Raw genomic sequence first — 20,358 nt, forward strand, 5'->3', positions numbered from 1 at the left:
TGCACATTTTAAACACTTGTCTCACAATGGAAATACGTAGCTTTGTGATATACGTAATGCAAATGATCAAGGTATGTACATTTCTCAGGTTACTAAGCACGAGAATGTTGGTGTATTTCCATGTCAGAATTGGGCAATACAAATGAAGAATAAATGGGTAAAGATAGTAAATTTAACAGACCTGAAAATTTAAAGAAAGGTGGAAAAATTGCTGGACATATATGTAAGGAAATGGTTATATCAAAAGGTTTACTTATTCTGAAACTTACCTAGAGAGTAAAAGTAGGAAAAAAATTGTAGTGATATTTTCAGAAAGAAGGTAATCAATATATCATAACAAGCATGTAGGATGGAAAACCAAAAAACACAGCCAGAGACTGTGGTCGTGTGTGTGTGTGTGTGTGTGTGTGTGTGTGTGTGTGTGTGTGTGTGGTGGCAGTGTCCCATGAAGGCCTTTTGGACCAAAAGCTTACTTGTTCTAAAGTCTTTTTGTTGTGCCTATTTGTTACTCAGCATCTCCACCATATGATGAGTAGTAATCTATCCTCTTGATAATATTGTCATTATTCCATCCTGGATTCTCCCATTGTTTGACTGAATCAAGCAAGTTACTTATATATATTAAAAACAAAGATTCCAAGACTTGCCAAGCGGGAAAGCGCCGGTAGATAGGCACAATAAATAAAACACACAAACACACACACAGAATTTCGAGCTTTCGCAACCGGTGGCTGCTTCGTCAGGAAAGAAGGAAGGAAAAGGAAAGATGAAAGGATGTGGGTTTTAAGGGAGAGGGTAAGGAGTCATTCCAATCCCGGGAGCGGAAAGACTTACCTTAGGGGGGAAAAAGGATAGGTATATACTCATATGCGCACACACACACACACACACACACACACACACACACACATATATATATACCCATCCATACATAACCTAAAAATTTTTAACGCTTTCAACATAACCGCTGCTATAAAATCCACTGTTCCAAGTTTACAAACATTTTGTGTAAACTCGTGAATACTATTTCACAGCTTCAGTTCCTTTCGCCCATTAAACAACCATCTCAGCTATTTCCAACAACTTTCGTTTTATTTCCATTCCCGTTTTTCCCACATAACCGATCATTTTTTAGCAGCTTCCCACAGGTTTAAACGTTATTATTTCTTCATCAAACAATTGTTAGCCCCCTTTTCATAACTTGCCAGTACATAACCAGCCCTTTGAGTACATTTACATGCATTTTTTTCTCGAAAAATTTTTTCGAGACTCTTTTCGTAAAATTTTTTTTTTCGAGACTCTTTTCGTAAAATTTTTTTCGAAATTTTCCTGAATTTCCCCACCCTTTAACGTGTTTTGGAGACAACACAACTACCTAACCTTTGCACCCATTGTTGTTCACCAACCTAAGTTCAGCACAGGATCAACATAGCTCATCTGAAACCAACAATTTTTCGACTTTTTTCACACCTATATCTCTCCCTATATATATTTCTATTTATTTTCACTTTAACCTCATATTACCCTACAACGACCCCATTAAATTTTATTTACATTCCCTCTGCAAACATGCCTTCACCCTAGCCAGATTACGCTCCCATATTTTATTTACTCAGGCTTGTCTTACATTTGGCATTACCCCCAAAGGCCTCACACTTAAAGTTCCCACCTCTGGCTGCAATCCTTCTTTCTATCAGTCCTTATACTAGTTCCAAACTGTACAATCCTATCCCAAATCAAAGTCCTCAATCTTTCCTCTCCCACATCCACACCGGCTGTCCATAGCATCCTCCTACAGGCCAACCGCAAACTAGAACAGCATGCCACCCTCCACCTCAAAAAACTATCCAATCTCCTGGTTTCCCACCTCCGGAAAGGCAACTCACTCACCCTCCACAACCTTTCCAACAAACCTCAACCTCCTGTCATTGCACACAGACCCAGTCTCTCCCATCTACTCAATCTCCCACTTCCAGCTCCACTCCCCCCAACACCTCAAAATTCTAGTCAACACAATCTGGAACCACAACACCCCAATTCAGTAGTTAACCTTTCCTCCAAACCTCTCTCCCAATCCAAAACCTCTGTCCTATCCAAAGGCCTCACCTTCAGCCCCACTCCCAGGTTCAACCAAACTGCCCTTGTCAAAGATTTACTGTCCTACACTCGTAGTCTCTGCTGGAAATATCACTTTGCCATGAAGAAAAATAATCCTGATCCCACTCCTAATGATCCAACTCCTCAAGACACTATCCAAATTGAACCCTGCCTGGAACAGTTCCATCCTCCATCACAGTAGGACCCACCTCCTCTTCCTCAAAATCACCCTCTCCAAACCTTCCAGGAATTTCTCACTTCCAGCCTTGCCTCTCAATCTTTCTTGATAAACCTTAATCCTACTCCCAACATCACCACAGCCGAAGCCCAGGCTATCCATGATCTGAAAGCTGACCGATCCATCATCATTCTTCCGGCTGACAAGGGTTCCACGACCATAGTACTTGATCATCGAGAGTATGTGGCTGAGGGACTGAGTCAGCTTTCAGACAACTCTATATACAAAGTTTGCCAAGGTAATCCCATTCCTGATTTCCAGGCGGAGCGTCAAGGAATCCTCAGAACCTTAGGCCACCTACAAAACCTTTCACCTGGCTGCATCAAACTCCTGACCCACCAACACTCACACTCCTACCTTCTACCTACTTCCTAAAATTCACAAACCCAAACATCCCGGCCGCCCCATTGTAGCTGTTTACCAACCCCCCACAGAACGTATCTCTGCCTACGTAGATCAACACCTTCAACCCATTACATGCAGTTTCCCATCCTTCATCAAAGACACCAACCACTTTCTCGAAAGCCTGGAATCCTTACCCAGTCTGTTACCCCCGGAAACCATCCTTGTAACCATTGATGCCACTTCCCTATACACAAATATCCCGCACGTCCAGGGCCTCGCTGCAATGGAGCACTTCCTTTCACGCCGATCACCTGCCACCCTACCTAAAACCTCTTTCCTCGTCACCTTAGCCAGCTTCATCCTGACCCACAACTTCTTCACTTTTGAAGGCCAGACATACCAACAATTAAAGGGAACAGCCATGGGTACCAGGATGGCCCCCTCGTACACCAACCTATTTATGGGTCGCTTAGAGGAAGCCTTCTTGGTTACCCAAGCCTGCCAACCCAAAGTTTGATACAGATTTATTGATGACATCTTCATGATCTGGACTCACAGTGAAGAACAACTCCTGAATTTCCTCTCCAACCTCAACTCCTTTGGTTCCATCAGATTCACCTGGTCCTACTCCAAATCCCATGCCACTTTCCTTGACGTTGATCTCCATCTGTCCAATGGCCAGCTTCACACATCCGTCCACATCAAACCCACCAACAAGCAACAGTACCTCCAGTATGACAGCTGCCACCCATTCCATATCAAACGGTCCCTTCCCTACAGCCTAGGCCTTCGTGGCAAATGAATCTGCTCCAGTCCTGAATCCCTGAACCATTACACCAACAACCTGAAAACAGCTTTCGCATCCCACAACTACCCTCCCGACCTAGTACAGAAGCAAATAACCAGAGCTACTTCCTCATCCCCTCAAACCCAGAACCTCTCACAGTAGAACCCTAAAAGTGCCCCACTTGTGACAGGATACTTCCCGGAACTGGATCGGACTCTGAATGTGGCTCTCCAGCAGGGATGCGACTTCCTAAAATCCTACCCCGAAATGAGATCCATCCTTCATGAAATCCTCCCCACTCCACCAAGAGTGTCTTTCCGCTGTCCACCTAACTTTCGTAACCGCTTGGTTCATCCCTATGAAATCCCCAAACCACCTTCCCTACCCTCTGGCTCCTACCCTTGTAACCGCTCCCGGTGTAAAACCTGTCCTATGCACTCTCCCATCACCACCTACTCCAGTACTGTAACCCGGAAGGTGTACACGATGAAAGGAAGAGCCACGTATGAAAGCAACCACGTGATTTACCAACTGACCTGCCTACACTGTGACGCTTTCTATGTGGGAATGACCAGCAACAAACTGTCCATTCGCATGAATGGACACAGGCAGACAGTGTTTGTTGGTAATGAGGATCACCCTGTGGCTAAACATGCCTTGGTGCACGGCCAGCACATCTTGGCACAGTGTTACACCATCCGGGTTATCTGGATACTTCCCACCAACACCAACCTATCCGAACTCCGGAGATGGGAATTTGCCCTTCAATATATCACCTCTTCTCGTTATCCACCAGGCCTCAATCTTCGCTAATTTCAAGTTGCCGCCACTCGTACCTCACCTGTCATTCAACATCATCTTTACCTCTGCACTTCCGCCTCGACTGACATCTCTGCCCAAACTCTTTGCCTTTAAATATGTCTGCTTGTGTCTGTATATGTATCTTGTGCGCGCGCTAGTATATACCTATCCTTTTTCCCCCCTAAGGTAAGTCTTTCTCCTCCCGGGATTGGAATGACTCCTTACCCTCTCCCTTAAAACCCACATCCTTTCATCTTTCCTTTTCCTTCCCTCTTTCCTGACGAAGCAGCTGCCGGTTGCGAAAGCTCGAAATTCTGTTTGTGTGTTTTATTTATTGTGCCTATCTACCGCCACTTTCCCGCTTGGTAAGTCTTGGAATCTTTGTTTTTAATATATTTTTCCCATGTGGAAGTTTCTATTTTAAGTTACTTATATAATTTGATTGATTGAAAGGTTTGATGTTATTGCCTGGCACTGAACAGTATTTATAGATTTCCTCATCTAAATACATATTTTACCATAGACGACAGCACACATGAAAACATTAGGAGTTATGCCTACATTTGTTTCCATGCCCTTTTGCGTTAGACATTAGGTTAGTGATTAATTAGTGGAAAGTAGCCTAATGAAATATGAGAACAGTGGATGTGTTAGTGGATATGGTAACTGAAGTCCCTCACAGTGACAGGATGTCCTTAAAGGGCACACTGCATCAACACTTCACTTCATTTATGAATATGGTAACTGCAACTATGGCCAACTAGTCTCAAACTGTGATAGTGAGAAGCCACACTCATTTTCCATTATAACACTGCATCATCATTTTATTGCCCTGTCTCTTTATGCTTACTTATTCATGTTTCAGAGGCTGCTGCTCCACAGCCTTTTTGTCATTTTTGAGGGAATGCACAGCTGTGGCATTCAGAGAGCAACTGAAACTTGCATCATTGGAAATTGACTTCATGGCTCAAAATATTCAGCTGTGATTGTATGTCTCACATTGGCAGACTTGTGTCTTCTCGGTAGTTGGATGAGGATCACACCTTAACCTTTCTATTCTTTGCTTCTTGTTCTCCAAGGGTACACCATTGCACATTATCAAAGAAATGTGCACAGTCAGCAGTTTAGAAATAAACTCAGCAATGCAGTCTTCTCATCACAAAACCTCCATGCAAGCACACACGTCTTCTTGGACAAGAGGAGTCTTTTGCACAGGAGTCTTGACCACTTGTATTTCACTGCATTATGTGAACAGTCCAATGTCATTGCATAATAATAGTAAGGTATTTTGTATAATTTTCAAAGTTGCTAATTAAAATCATCCCTTGAAATCTCAAAAGATAATCATTATCTCTCTTTCCACCACCAACATAGCTGTTGCTGCTTCTGCTTTTTTCAGTGCACCTTTAACCTATTCAGCCCTTAATCATCTCTGCAGTTTTGTCTTAGTAATATAAACGTGGATCTACATTTCACTTGCATCATGACGAATCCTCCACCTTGTGCATCAAGATTTCTAAACATGATTTTAAAATGGCCTTATTCGTGCACTTTTGGTGTTAAGTCAGCAAACATTGACACCATGCACCTAGCTTCCTTAGATGAAGAACGGTATCCAGAACATCATGTAACGATTCTTATGAGATGCCTTTTCACCAATTTTAAAAACTTGAACAAGACTGTAACATATCACAATACCATGAATTTACTCATTTATTTCTTCTGAAAGAAACCTCAATCTGACTTCTGGAAAATCTATAACCTGCAGTGCTCATTTGAATTCATTTAAATCCATATATCTGTAACATTCAGTCTTCAGTTTTAATGCAGAGACTCCATGAAGATCTCTCAACTCTGTTTGTTTGTGGACTACAGATTTCATTCTTTTGAATAGACAAAGGTGATTTTAACTGCATCATAGTATTTTTGTATCATTCTGTTATGATATCTGGTGACAAACAGCTGCATATTTCATATATGTAAAAGCTTCTACAAAATAGTTACAGGAATAATAAGAAAAGGATAGCTTGCTACCTACCATAAATATAACACACTGAATTGCAGACAGGCACGACGAAAACACCGTTACATATTTAGCTTTTGGCCAAAGCCTCCTACAGACAAGAAAACACACACACACACACACACACACACACACACACACAAGCAAGCAAGCAAGCAAGTCACACACTCATGGCCACCATCTCTGGCAACTTGGACTTGGGTCACTTTCACATTCAAAGGGAATCTGGAGTGGGGCAGGGAAGGGGGAGGAATAGCAAGTTCGGGGAGGGGGAGGGTGGCAGAGAGAGAACAACTCTGTCTGGCAAAGCCAAACTGTGGCCAAGAGCATAACAGACCACTCTGTGGCACAACTTAAAACTGAACATAACATACTTGATTTCAATGGCTTCTTTACAAATCTGGCTATCTGGATCCTCCTCTTTTCCATCAGCTTTTCTGAGCTGCGAAGATGGGAGTTATCCCACAACACATTCTCCACTCCCAAAACTGTCCCCACCTCAACCTACTGTATCCTATGGTCCCTGCACCTTCCACGCACCATTTTCCGCCTCTTCTCTCCTATCACCTCATTGCTATTCATGTCCCCTCACCCTCACTGTGTGCCACCCTTTGCCAATGCACCCACGTGTCTTTCCCCTTCACTGCTCGTCTCCTTTTGTGCTGCTCCTGTACCCCTCCCACCCCGCCCCCGTTGCCACTTCCCAGAACCCCCCCCCCCCCCCCTTTCCTGCCCCACAGCCTCCTGACACTGTGCCTGGCAGATCCTTACAAGCTTAGCTAGAGAGCGCTCTTGTCTCACCCGTCCCATCCATACCTTGCTATCCCTCCCCCTTCCCTGCCCCACTCCAGATTCACTCTGAATGTGGCAGTGACCTAAGTCCAAGCTGCCAGAGATGGTGATCATGTGTGTGCAAGGTGTGCTTGCTTGTGTGTGTGTGTGTGTGTGTGTGTGTGTGTGTTTAGCTGAAGCTAAAAGCAGTCTTTTCATTGTGCCTGTCTGCAGCTCAATGTGTTATCTTTATGGTGAGAAGCACTCTATCCTTTTCCTAACATTGTTGATATGCGAACCTGTAGCTGTGCCATATAACAAAATTTCCTGATATGTTGCTGGAATTTATCGGACTTATGAATCCACCTTCATATAATATTGACCTTACTTTCTGTGTAGGTGGGAGTATTTTAACATAAACCCATACTGTGGTATGTATTTCTCATAAGTTTTTACTGTATAATATTAATGACAGCTTTTTAAAAAGTTGGTGTATGTTTGTAATTTAGTTTTGTAGCATTTTAGTATTCCCTGCTTTCCCTCCCTTCTAACAGATAAACTGATAATAATTTTCTTGAAAATCAAAGCCGTTTGTGATAGCATTTGTGTGATATGCACCTGGAAAAATATAACAAAAGAATATATCTAAAAACAAAGATGATATAACTTACCAAACGAAAGCATTGGTATGTTGATAGACACACACACACACACACACATACACACACACACACACACACACACACACACACACACACACACACACACACACACACAAATTCAAGCTTTTGCAACCAACGGTTGCTTCATCAGGAAAGAGGGAAGGAGAGGGAAAGACGAAAGGATGTGGGTTTTAAGGGAGAGGGTAAGGAGTCATTCCATGTCTTTCCGCTCCCGGGATTGGAATGATTCCTTACTCTCTCCCTTAAAACTCACATCCTTTGGCTTTCCCTCTCCTTCCCTCTTTCCTGATGAAGCAACCGTTGGTTGCGAAAGCTTGAATTTTGTGTGTGTGTTTGTGTTTGTTTGTGTGTCTATCAACATACCAACACTTTCGTTTGGTAAGTTACATCATCTTTGTTTTTAGATATATTTTTCCCACATGGAATGTTTCCCTCTATTATATTCATAACAAAAGAATATTGTTTACAACACAGTAATTGTGTTGCCATTAAGGTAGAATGCTTAGTATATGCCATTTTTCTCTGTTATGGGAAAAAAAACTATACTTTTTCTGGATATAAAACTGGACCACGATGATGGAAAAGAATCATAGAAATAGGGGAAGAGGAGTGGTAGAGAAGGTAAAAATGATTGTTAAATATGGGAATGAAGTATAAGGGGGACAAGGACTTTAAAGAGCTGTGGAGAACATATTTTAGGATTTGCAGGAGACAGACAGAGCAGTGGCGGAAGATAGTTATATAGGGGGAAGGAGGTGAAGTGAAAATGAAAAAAAAAAAAGATCTAATGCCTGTAGAAGTGCATGAGGCACTGAAGAAAAAGAAAGGCACTAGGGTTAGATGAAATGTGTGTGGAAATGATCAGAACAGCAAAAGAAGTGGCTGTGTAGAGTTAAGACAGCTGCATGAAAGGAAAAGAGAACTCCAGAAGGCTGGAAGAAAGGAATTGTAGTTGTCCTTCAAGAGGGGAAATGGTAAATATATAGCAGCTTTACCCTTGTGTCCAACTGTGCACTGTGCAAAAATGTATAAGAAGTTTCTGGAGAGACAAATGCGGTGATTGGTGGAAAAGCAGCTGAGAGAACTGTATGGCTTCCGGCCAGGAATGTCCACAGTAGATTTCAAATATGTAGTGAGACAGCTACATGCGTATGAAAGAGCCATAGAGCCATAGAGCTCAAGAGAGACTAAAAAAGAAAGAATTGGAGAAGCAGTCTGTGCCAAGGATAAAAGAATTGTACCAGGGAAGTGTAAATTGTGTTACAGTTGGACGAAATAACAACTTTATGAGTACTGTGACTCAGAGAAATGGTGTGAAACAAGAAAGTGCACTATCTTTGTTACTTTTTGCAGTGGTGAAAGACAATATAATGACACAAATGGTAAGAGCGACAGGAGACAGGATGATGACAATTTGCTAATGATTTCAGGGTGTATTGGAGCAACAAAGAGGAAACACAGAAGCTATTATGTGTTTGAGAAGAAGTTGTGAAAGAGCTTGGCTTAAAATTTAATGCAAAGAAGTGGGAGCTGGTGGTCACAACAAAGGGAAAAGGATAGATCTTTCGTAAACAGCAGCAGAAAATGGTGGAAAGCTCCAAGTTTCCAGAGCATAATACAGGAAAATGAAAGAAATGACAGATCTAAGAGAATGTGTGAGGCAAACTGACAGCTTTGAGTGTTGTAAGATGAATGATATGGAAGAAAAAGTCCCCCTTGAAAAGTAAGAAGGCAATATAACATGTATTTTACAGGGTGTAAATGATAACTGTTTATAATGTACCACACATGGTTAGGGGAAATAGAGACAGTTTGATAGAAGACCTACTCGTCTATCAAAGTGGAAGTCAACTTGGCCTGCAAAAACCACCTAAGCTGCAGTGCATGCATGCCATGAGATGTTGAATTCCTTATGCCCTCTTATCCTGCCAGATCAGTCAGATTTAACAGTTCGAAGCTCATTTCTTTTTCTCACTTAAATTGCTCTTGAATAATAAAGACACTTTGTTCTTGCACTTACAAATTATAATTACACATTTGTTTAAAGTTTACCCAGAATTTGTGAATTTTAATTTTGTAAAATTAACAGGTAAATCCTTTTATTTCTTTGGCCTTCTTATTATGAAACCATTGTACTTGTGAGGATTAAGTGTAGATCAAATTTTAAATGTAATTAATTTTTGCGTATCATTTATGAAGGTGGTTTTTTTTTTTCATTACACTCAGGGGAAGGATTAAATTTGCTAAAGTTCACAAAACTGGAATTTTGAAAAGTCTGACATCTGTTCATCTCATAAACTGTACATCTAATTAAGAAAATAAAAACACACACTATGCACACAAACACCAAAACATAGTTTTTTCTTGTAGAGTACAAAAAAGAAAAACAATGACAAATATGTCAGTGTTAAGAATAAGAAGTACAGTTTTATAAAGCTGTTCAAAGTTAGGTCCATCTGTTTGAATATATGCATTGCATCGTAGTGTCATCACCTCAAGCGTGCAGGCAAAACACCTTTTTAACATTGAGTAATTCAGCAGAAGTAAGTAGATCTTGTTTATCTTCATGGAAGCGCAGAAGAAAAGAAGTCAAGCGGATTTAGGTCCAGTGATTTTGCAGACCAGGGAAATGGAGCAAATTCCCTATTCAATATTTCTTCTGGGCTTCATTTAGGTAATTTATTATAAGATGACACCATCTGATGGAACACTGTCTTGCTGTAGCAAAATGTTTTGAAAAACTTGAAATGAGCTTCATCGAGCAGTTCTGGTAATGGCCCTATCAAGTCCTACCTGGCAATGTCTGCCATATTTGACTTTAAATTTTTCTCGTCATCCGCATTCATATGAAGCTTAAGTGTTTTCAACAGCCCAGAAGATATTGTTTTTGGAATTAAAACTGCCATATTATTAAATGTCACTGCACCAGTCTGCAATGTTAATGAGGCAAAACAGTGGCTAAACAAAAAATGTACTGGGTAATCATGAGTAGAGTTCTGAAATTTTGTTGCATCGATTTTCATTTCAAACTTTCCACACTGTTGTGTGAGAGATACTAAGCTCACTGGTGACTTGTCTGGTACTAGCACTACTGTTTTCTTCAACTCGCTGGGGGGGGGGGGGGGGGGGGAATTAAAAATAAAAAAAATTAAAAAAAGACATCTCCGCATTTTGAACAAGACGATGCACCGAACGATCTTGATTAACCTAAAATAATTTCATTAAAGCTATTTTCATCTTAAATGTCAAAAGCAGTGTTTTGAACCAACACCTCAGATGTTTGTTTACTTGCAGAGAACTTATTTCTCAAAGTATATGACCAACTGTATAAAAGAAAACATGGCTGGCTAAAAGTCACCGAGCAAACCACCTGGCATAATCCCACCTGGTTGCTTGTGCAAGACTGAAGCACAAATGTGTGTTTGCTAATTCATTGAATTTGGACCAATTCATTTTGATGCTGCAGTCTTTTTACACACAGTCTGTAACTGCAGAGGTGAACTCAAAATGAACAATACATGACTAGAGCTACTAGAACATAACAGAGACTTGCTGTTTGTGTGATTACTGGAAATTCTCTGTTTGCCTTGCTATTTGTAGTGGAGTTTAGTAGCATGTAAGGCAGAACTTGTGGTGATCCACTGCGCAGGTGAGGATTAAATGTTAAGTTGTTTCATGGCATATAACAGACCACAATTTTACTCTACCAGCTTGTTCATCTCTACTTCTCTATACTTCTCTACAATACAATTGTTTACAACATATCACAGAGGTATACCTGTCATTTACACAATCTGTGTGCTGTTTCTGTTGTGTGCTGCAGAAAGGAATGGGGAAAGAATAAGGTGTGAACCAGAGAAATGTTTTTGAGAAGCCGAATAGGTGTAACAAAAATTGAAAAAATGAGAAATGAAAGTGTTGTAGAGATAGGACAAGAGGAACTCCTACAAGAGAAGATAAAGGGGAAAAAAATATGATATTGTCATGTGAAGAAAAAGGATTAGATAATGATGCATAGAAATATGCACAAAATGAAGATGAGGGGCAGGAGACCAAGGGACAAGTGGCTCAAAGGAGTGGAAGACAGCATTAAACAGGAGAAGACAGGGGCAGAGCAGTGACAGAGAAGGGTGGGAAAGCCAGAGCAGATGGAGAAGCATGTTTTCCAAGCAGAAATTGCTTGTGGGAAATTGTACAGGGTGATGGTGATGACTACAACTTATCCTGAACAAAGAGCAAACTGTGTTTTGCAAAAAAATATTACAGAGTATGTACTGTTCCATGCACTGATACCACAAAAATCCGTTTTGTATGAATGTTTTGAATTTTTTTTGACAGCAAGTAACATTATTAATGTGTGTATATATGTGTTGTTAATTGTATTCCAAATTTAATAGATACATTATCTTGTTTTGCAGGATGATTCCAAAAGTGCTCAACTAAAGTGGACAATACAGCATGTTCTTTATCGAAATATGCGAGAAGATTTTTATCCACCAGAAGAGCTATGTTCAAAAAATGTTATAAATAACCTAACGTGTTTGACAGGTCTTTATAGCATATTTGAACGATGCTGAATTTTATAATTGGTAGTATAAAAAATTCCTCTTTTAAAGATTGAAATATTCCAAACAGACAATTTTTAAAGACAATGCTTCTGAAAAAAGAAAGAAAAAACAAAACCATTTGTTCATACCGATCATTTTAACTTGCAGTTCAGTGCCTGTCCGTTTAAACTGTATACTTCTTGTGTTTTCTTTTGTTCCTTAGACTTTCTGTAACACTGAGTACTCGTAAGCGCATACATGTTGTACTAATAGTTGTATAAGTTTTTGCTGTTATTTGCTTCCCAGTTACTTCATATTTTCTATTATTTATACTTCGCAGTCATTATTTTTGTCTTTTCTGTCTTATCATTATTGTCTAAAAATATGCTCTTGTTACTATACATCATTTCCATCTTGTAAAATATCATTGACACATAGTGAGCATCAACCTGTCATGTTTACAGCTCACAATACTGAATTGGAAATAGATTCTGAGGAACATACTGGGCAAGGCATTTTCTGTTAAATTGATACAATTCCATTTTCATTGTGATTCACTTTTTCTTTCATTAATTTGAAGAAATTAGTGTTTGTGTGTACTTTTTGTCTTTACCAATTTCATTTTGTAAAAGGCTCAGTAATGGAATTAAGAGCAGCATTAAAAATGTGATAAACCACTATCATGACTTACCAGATAAGGTCAACTCCAGAATCTGTTTATTTGTTAAACACATTGTTTAAAAACACTATTCCTTTTTTATCATTAATTTCATAATGTCCATGCAGTGTGTTTGCCCTGCATGTAATGGCCTGTTAAGTACCTGAATCAGATTTTATCTTTTTATTGTTTTGAGTGGTTCATTATTACAAAATCTTATCTTCTTGCTCTGTGGCAATAATGTGTAAATAAAGTGTATACTTGAATAAATGTTGCATTGCTCAAATAAGACTTGGCTGTTTTAGCCTTCGAGTCACCTACATTTGTAATCATAAAAATTTAAAAAAGACCTACTTCTCTTCCTTCAGCTTCAACAGGAAAACATTCAACAATGTGAAACAAGCCACTAACGTGCTGCATTAACTACGAGTATGCATTTCATGTTAATGTCGATTGTGTCACAAGAATCTTAACGCCTACTTTGTACGTTTATGCTTGTAAATAATGGTCAATGAATATTGCATTCTGTGGACATATATGCCTTCCTTGCTTTTCAAAAATCAATACAGTCTGCCAGTTACTATTTACCAGCTGTGGTAATTCAACATGTATGACTGCTTGTGAAGTGAAATTCAGCAAGTTGTTAGGAGGTTCAACTTCAAATATAGGCTTTTGTGGCCAGAGGCCATTGCAATAAAATTCTCATTGTTTACATGATTAAACTGTTGCCATTTTGGGTACCATGCACTCACTCTGACGAAGGCTGCCAGCAGCAATAGCCAACATATCACTAGGTTTATCATATCATGATGTGGTTGCACACCCAAAAGAATTTCATTGTTTTGATTTATTTTGTGCACTGTTTTGAGGTCACTGACATACTTGCAACTCCATGTCCCAGAAACCAAATTTGTGTGAATATTGGCTCATAGGATACATTTTCGGTCATATTGGTTCTCGATTTTGTGTCTCAGATAATGAGACCTGTTACTTTTGTACCAGTCAGGTGGATTTCTTTCCAAGATTTGGACTGGAATACAAAGCTACTGTGATGATCAATCATGTGTATTGCAACATTAAAGTGGAGAAATAAGTGCAAACTTCATTATTGGTCACAAATGGCAAGAAGTCAATGTGAATAAGTACTTTGTCATGTTCAGACAATGGAAAAGCCAGAATGGAATGATGATAAAATTATGAAAGGATAGGTTGCCTCTTGCCATATAGAGAAGACATTGAGTCAGAGGTGGGCACAACAAAGAGACTGCTATACATTTGACTTTTGGGCAAAAGACTTTCTTCTAAAATGGATTACACATTTGCCCAAGTACACCACCACTGTCTCTGGCTGCTGAGGCAACTGCACCTGACCGGAGAAGCAGTCAGTCTGTGTAGATGGTGACGAGGAGGAGGAGGACGGGGGGGTTGTAGTGCTGTTTGAGGCAGCCTGCAGCAACATGGTGGAAGCAGGATAGGGCTGCTAGGTGCAGTTGGGAGGGCAGGGGAGGAGAGGGGAACAGAAATGAGAAAAGTAGTGAGGGGAGGGGGGGGGACGACATGTGGTTGAAGGTCAGGGCCTAGCAAAGCTTGAGGCCAGGGGAGTTACGGGAGCATAGGATATATTGCTGAGAGAGTTCCCAGCTGCATATCTTGTAAAAGCTGATTTTGTTTGCTAGGATCCAGATGGTACTGGCAGTCAATGAAGTGAAAGGCGTGTAGGGCAGCATGTTCAGCAACAAGGTGCAAGGTGGTTCATGTGTCTCTTGGCCACAGTTTTTCGGTTCTCACTTATGTGAACAGGCAGATTGCTGATTGTTTGTCCTCATAGGAAGCAGCACAGTTTTTGCAGTTTGGTTTATGGATCACATGACTGCTTTATCAGGTAGCCCAGTGTCTGATGGTATAGGTTGATGCTTGTGACTATAAAGGAGTAGGTTGTGATGGGAGGATGTATGAGAAAGATCTTGCATGTAGGTCTGTTGCAGGATAGGAGCCATGAGGCAAAGGTTGGGGGTGGGGATGAACAAAGATATAGCTTAGATTTGGGGGCAACAGAGTACCACTGTGGAAGGAGTGGGAAGGATAATGAAAACGATTTCTCATTTCAGGGCACGACTGGTTGCCTGGTGGCTCATATCCCTGCAATTAACTTGGGTGCAAGACCTATCCCATACATCCTCCCACCATCAGCTTCTCCTATTGGGGAGGGGAGGGGCAGGGGGGGGGGGGGTCACATGCATATCCTATCCCATCAAGATCAGGATTACTATCTATGAAAGCGGTTGTGTGATCTGAAATTAAGCTACAACCAACAAGTTATCTGTTACCTCAAATGGCCCCAACAAATTGTGGCAAAGAGCCAGTTGGATCACCTAGCTGCTAAACAAGAAGCTTAACACAATGTGCTTTATATCAGTGACTGCTTGATAGCCTGTGCAATCTGATGCCTCTTACCAACACCAGCTTTTCTGAGTTACATGGGTGGGAAATTTCCCTACAATGTATCCTTCCTGTAAACCCTCTGGCTTCAGCATTCCGTGGTTCCTCTCCTTCCCTGCTCCCATTCCAGCACTACACAGCCTTCTATTCCACCAATGCACCCACTAGTTTTTTAATTCTCTTTTTCTGCCCCCCACACACCCAATCCTCCCGACTGCACCTAGCAGCCCGACCCTGTCCCCATCACATCAGTGCATGCTTCCACAAGCAGCACCACACCCTCCCCAAACCCTACTCTGCTGTCCTCCCTCTCCTTACCCCAGCCTCCTCCTCAGCCCGCCACCCACCGTTTGCCTCCCATCAGGCGCACTTGCTTGCAGTCTGGTCTCAGTAGCCAGAGACTTGTCGTGTGTGTTATTGTGCTCGCAGGAATGTTTTTGTTTTTTCCATTTCAGAGGAAAGCCTTTTGGCCAAAAGCTCATATGTGCAAAGTATTTTTGTTGTGCCTGTCTGCAACTCTTTATTAACTGTAGTTGCATTGCACTCAAATAATTGTCCTCTAAGACAACTGCAAATGAATTTAATTACAATTTTTGTCTAGATCTAGTTGACACGAGATTTTGTGTATTTTTCAGCAAGAATGAAACAGAAGTTTCAAGTAGTACTCCAATGTAACACAATATTTCATGATCTTCCATTCCGTGAACAGTTTTGTTGCAGTAGTAAAACCTGTTGCAGTAATTCTCATTGTTATGCAAAGAAGACTTTACATCTCACAAAAGCAGTGTTATTAACACTATAATATGTGAGTTTTTGTAATGTTACTTTGTGATCAACAGTAATAAGGATATTGTGAAGAACCCGGTAGAATAACAGTTCATGAAACAGTCAGTGAGGTCAGTGTATGTTTATCTACTGGGCACGTAGAGAGCTGATAGCATGCTGTTATGTCTTGATTAATAATAAATTCTTTCATTAGTAGACTTTTAATAGAATTTTGAATCAACATGCTTGACCCATTGAAGATTTGCAACTTTGTGCGGCTGTGAGAAATAGGTTTTTTAAATTTTTTTTTTAACTGGTAGAGATGGACCTGCTTTTAGTGACAGCATCAATTACTTGTTGGGTTTGAACCCAGTTGTCACTGAAGGCTTGGCCCCTAGTGTAGAGTTCTTGTCAGATAGGATCTTTGTATGACTACTGTTCTTTCACACTGTTATGTGGACCCAAGTGATAAACCATTCCCTGTGGGCATGTTTGACAAATCATGTTAATACACCAACAAGCTGAACAACCACAAGCACAGTCTTGCTGTGAACATGTCAAAATACAGTAGCTCCATTCTGCCATGCCAGCCCATGTGATTGTGCCGATTTCATACAAACAACTTGCCCCCACACACCTCTTGACTGCACTAATGACAGGGCCACTAAAGCAGAGTTATTAAACACGATTTTCCGAAACTCCTTCCCCAAAAAAGACTAAGTAAATATTCCTGAATTCCAATCAAGAACAACTGCCAAGGTGAGAAGCATTAAAATAGATATCCTCAGTGTCACAAAGCAGCTTAATAAAATCACTTAATAAAAACAAGGCTTCCAGTCCAGATTGTATACAGGTCAGGTTCCTCTCAGAGTATGGTGATACAATAGCTCCATAGTTAGCAGTTATATACAGCTGCTTGCTCACAGAAAGATTTGTACCTAATGACTGGAAAATTGCTCAAGTCACACCAATACCCAAAAAAGGAAATAGGAGTAATCCGTTGAAGTACAGGCCCATATCACTAACGTCGATTTGCAGAAGGGTTTTGGAACATATATTGTATTCGAACATTATGAAGCATCTCGAAGAGAACGATTTATTGACACATAGTCAGCACTTATTCAGAAAATATCATTCTTGCGAAACACAACTAGCCCTCTATACTCATGAAATAATGAGTGATATTGTGGGGGATGTCAAATTGATTCCATATTTTTATATTTCCAGAAGGCTTTCGACACTGTTCCTCACAAGCGTCTTCTAACCAGACTGCGTGCCTATGGAATACCGCCTCAGTTGTGCGACTGGATTCATGATTTCCTGTCAGAAAGGTCACAGTTTGTAGTAATAGATGGAAAGTCATTGAGTAAAACAGAAATAATATCTGGCGTTCCCCAAGGAAGTGTTACAGGCCCTCCATTATTTCTGATCTATATTAACAACATAGGAGACAATCTCAGTAGTCATCTTAGCTTGTTTGCAGATGGTGCTGTGATTTACTGTTTTGTAAAGTCATCAGATGACCAAAACGAATTTCAAAATGATTTAGATAAGATGACTGTATGGTGCGAAGAGTGGTTCATTGAACCCTCTTCCTGGCACTTTATTGTGGAAAGCAGAGTAATCACGTAGATGTAGAATTGATCCTGAATAAAGAAAAGTGTGAAGTTATTCACATGATTACTAAAAGAAATCTGCTAAATTTCGATTATGCGATAAGTCACACAAATCTGAACTAAATACTTAAGGATTAAAATTACAAATATCCTAAATTGGAATGATTACATAGCTAATGCTGTGGGTAGAGCCAACCAAAGATTGCGATTTATTGGCAGAACACTTAGAACGTACAACAGGTCTGCTAAAGAGGTTGCTTACACCACACTTGTCTGCCCTATTCTGGAGTATTGCTGTGTGGTGTGGGATCTGCATCAGATGGGACTGATGGATGAAATCAAGGTACAAAGGTCAGCTCACTTTGTATTATCGCGAAGTAGGGTAAAAAGTGCCATAAGACATGAATTGGAGTGGCTATCATTAAAACAAAGGCATTTTTCGTTGCAATGGGATCTTTTCATGAAATTTCAATCACCAATTTTCTCCCCCGATTACAAAAACATTCTGTTGGCATCCACATACATAGTGAGGAATGATCATCACAATATCATAAGAGAAATCAAGGCTCACACAGAATAATTTAAGTGCTCGTTTTTCCCACGCGCCCGAGAGTGGAATGGTAGAGAGACAGCTTGAGGGTGGTTCATTGAACCCTCTGCGAGGCACTCTATTGTGAACAGCAGAGTAGTCCCGTAGATGTAGATCAGTGCTGGAGTGCCACATGGCTGCCTGGTACGGTTCTACGCCATTTACAGCACTTAAAGTTGACCAGTGTGTTAATAGGGATTTTGGGGGGTGACTATTTTATCTGTGAACTTATGTAGGAGAAAGGGGGGGGGGGGGCAAATATTTTATCTGTAGATTTATATTTTAGGAGAAAAGAAACTACTTGAGGGAGTGAGGCACTGCTTTTCCTCTTACACTACTCGGCAGTTGTTTTCGTATCTAATGCTCCAAATTAAGTATTTTAGGCAACTGCAAATAGATGAAGTGTATATAGTTCTTAAGTTGTAGCCGGTTAACTAGAATTTTGCGAGCTTGACTCAAAGTTTTGTGGTAAATTATATGAGCTATTAATAAGCTAATCCTTTCTTTTCCCTTGCTTTACTTTAGAATGTGTGAAAAATTTCCAGTTTCCTGCACGATATCTGCTGGCAATGTAAAAGGCTTTTGGATCACAGTATAAACTCCCTTCTGAATCTTGAATAGGAAAGCATAGTCTGTATGAAAATTATTTTTACTTCAAATATTATGAATGTTAAATTTGCAGTTCATACAAAATTTACTCTCAGTTTTGTGGAGTAAATGTCTTGGCAAATACATGTAGGAATCCTGAGGTCTCTTTCCGTAGAATAAATATTTTTTTATTTCTTTGGTGCTTTCTGTTTTATGGGCAGGAAGCAATAGTCTAAGGCACCATTTCTTTATCTGTGCCCCATAGAACCTTGGAAGTGTGTGGAGACTGAAAAGGTTCTGTGAAACTGAAGTGCCTTTTTTTTTTTTTGTAATGTTCCAGAAAGTAAGATTAACAGAAACAATAAAAATTAACTCCTATACAAAACTGAAAAAATAGAACTACTGTCCCCCACTTCCACTCACTAATATGAATAAACAGTACAAATGTGACACAAACAGCACCAGTTCCAAGGAGTTTTCGTTCTTAAGAACTGACCTCCATTCTCGCTCCTCAATTCTCTGATATGTATTCATTTCCACTGATCAAAACTAGACCAATGTTCTTGGATCTGTATCATATTCATTTCCATTTTACGCCTTCTGCCTCTTACTCGAACACTGTCATATGATGCTGCATTGACACCATACATTTCTGATAAGTCACCACATATTGTTCTGGTATTGTTCTCCTTCAGATGCAGAAAATAAAATACTGCAAAATACGTCACTTCATCAATGAGCTATACCATTTTGTTTTGACTCTTGTAGCATCATGCTGTGGTGCAGAGATTTCAATGTGTGCCAGGACTGCAGATGTATCTGGAAAATCACACTACTACATAATTTTTTTTCCACGATGATAATGTTATGACTATCATTTACTAAGTTTACTGCAGGAAAATTAGCAAGAACAGTGCTATTACTTTAGTTAATCTATTGTTATTTATCATTCTGTGCACAACAGTGCTTGATACCAATACAATCCAAAAAGATGCACATGAAAATGTGATTTTTCAGCAGTTCATATCTATGGTTTTATTGACCACAGAGATAAGGGGACAATTTTTTCTAGATACCCCTTGGCCTAGTGAATATTTTATACCTATCAGAAGAACAGGATTACTGCAGCTATCTTATAGCACAACATCAAAATTTAAACATTACACACATACCCTAGCCCTGGCAAATTGGTTGGTTCTTTTGCATCAAGTGTGGTTTAGGATGGACCTTAGGCGGTTTATAAAAGCACTGTTTGTTCCTGGGCACTTCCTGAGAAAATCCTGAAAAACCATGATTTTTATGAAAAGTACCAAATGTGGGGATGTCCACATCTTTAACTTATGTTTATAGCAGATTGTTCACAATTTTTACCAAATGTTATTAAGATAATGATCTGTGGGCACTTAGAAAC

At 40.1% G+C, this 20,358-nt stretch overlaps 1 protein-coding gene across 3 annotated transcripts in view; it reads left to right on the plus strand.

Annotated features, from left to right (window-relative positions):
* LOC126278458 (DNA mismatch repair protein Mlh1-like) overlaps positions 1 to 13,262 on the plus strand; it is a 48,285-nt gene extending 35,023 nt beyond the window's left edge. For all 3 annotated transcript variants that reach the window (XM_049978588.1, XM_049978590.1, XM_049978589.1), the window contains one exon: positions 12,164 to 13,262. In XM_049978588.1, the coding sequence (XP_049834545.1) occupies positions 12,164 to 12,322 (159 nt within the window). In that variant the 3' untranslated portion in view covers positions 12,323 to 13,262. The remainder of the gene's footprint in view (positions 1 to 12,163) is intronic.
* The last annotated feature ends 7,096 nt before the right edge of the window (positions 13,263 to 20,358 follow it).

This window comes from Schistocerca gregaria, chromosome 6 (genome assembly GCF_023897955.1).
Source record: "Schistocerca gregaria isolate iqSchGreg1 chromosome 6, iqSchGreg1.2, whole genome shotgun sequence".
NCBI lineage: Eukaryota > Metazoa > Arthropoda > Insecta > Orthoptera > Acrididae > Schistocerca > Schistocerca gregaria.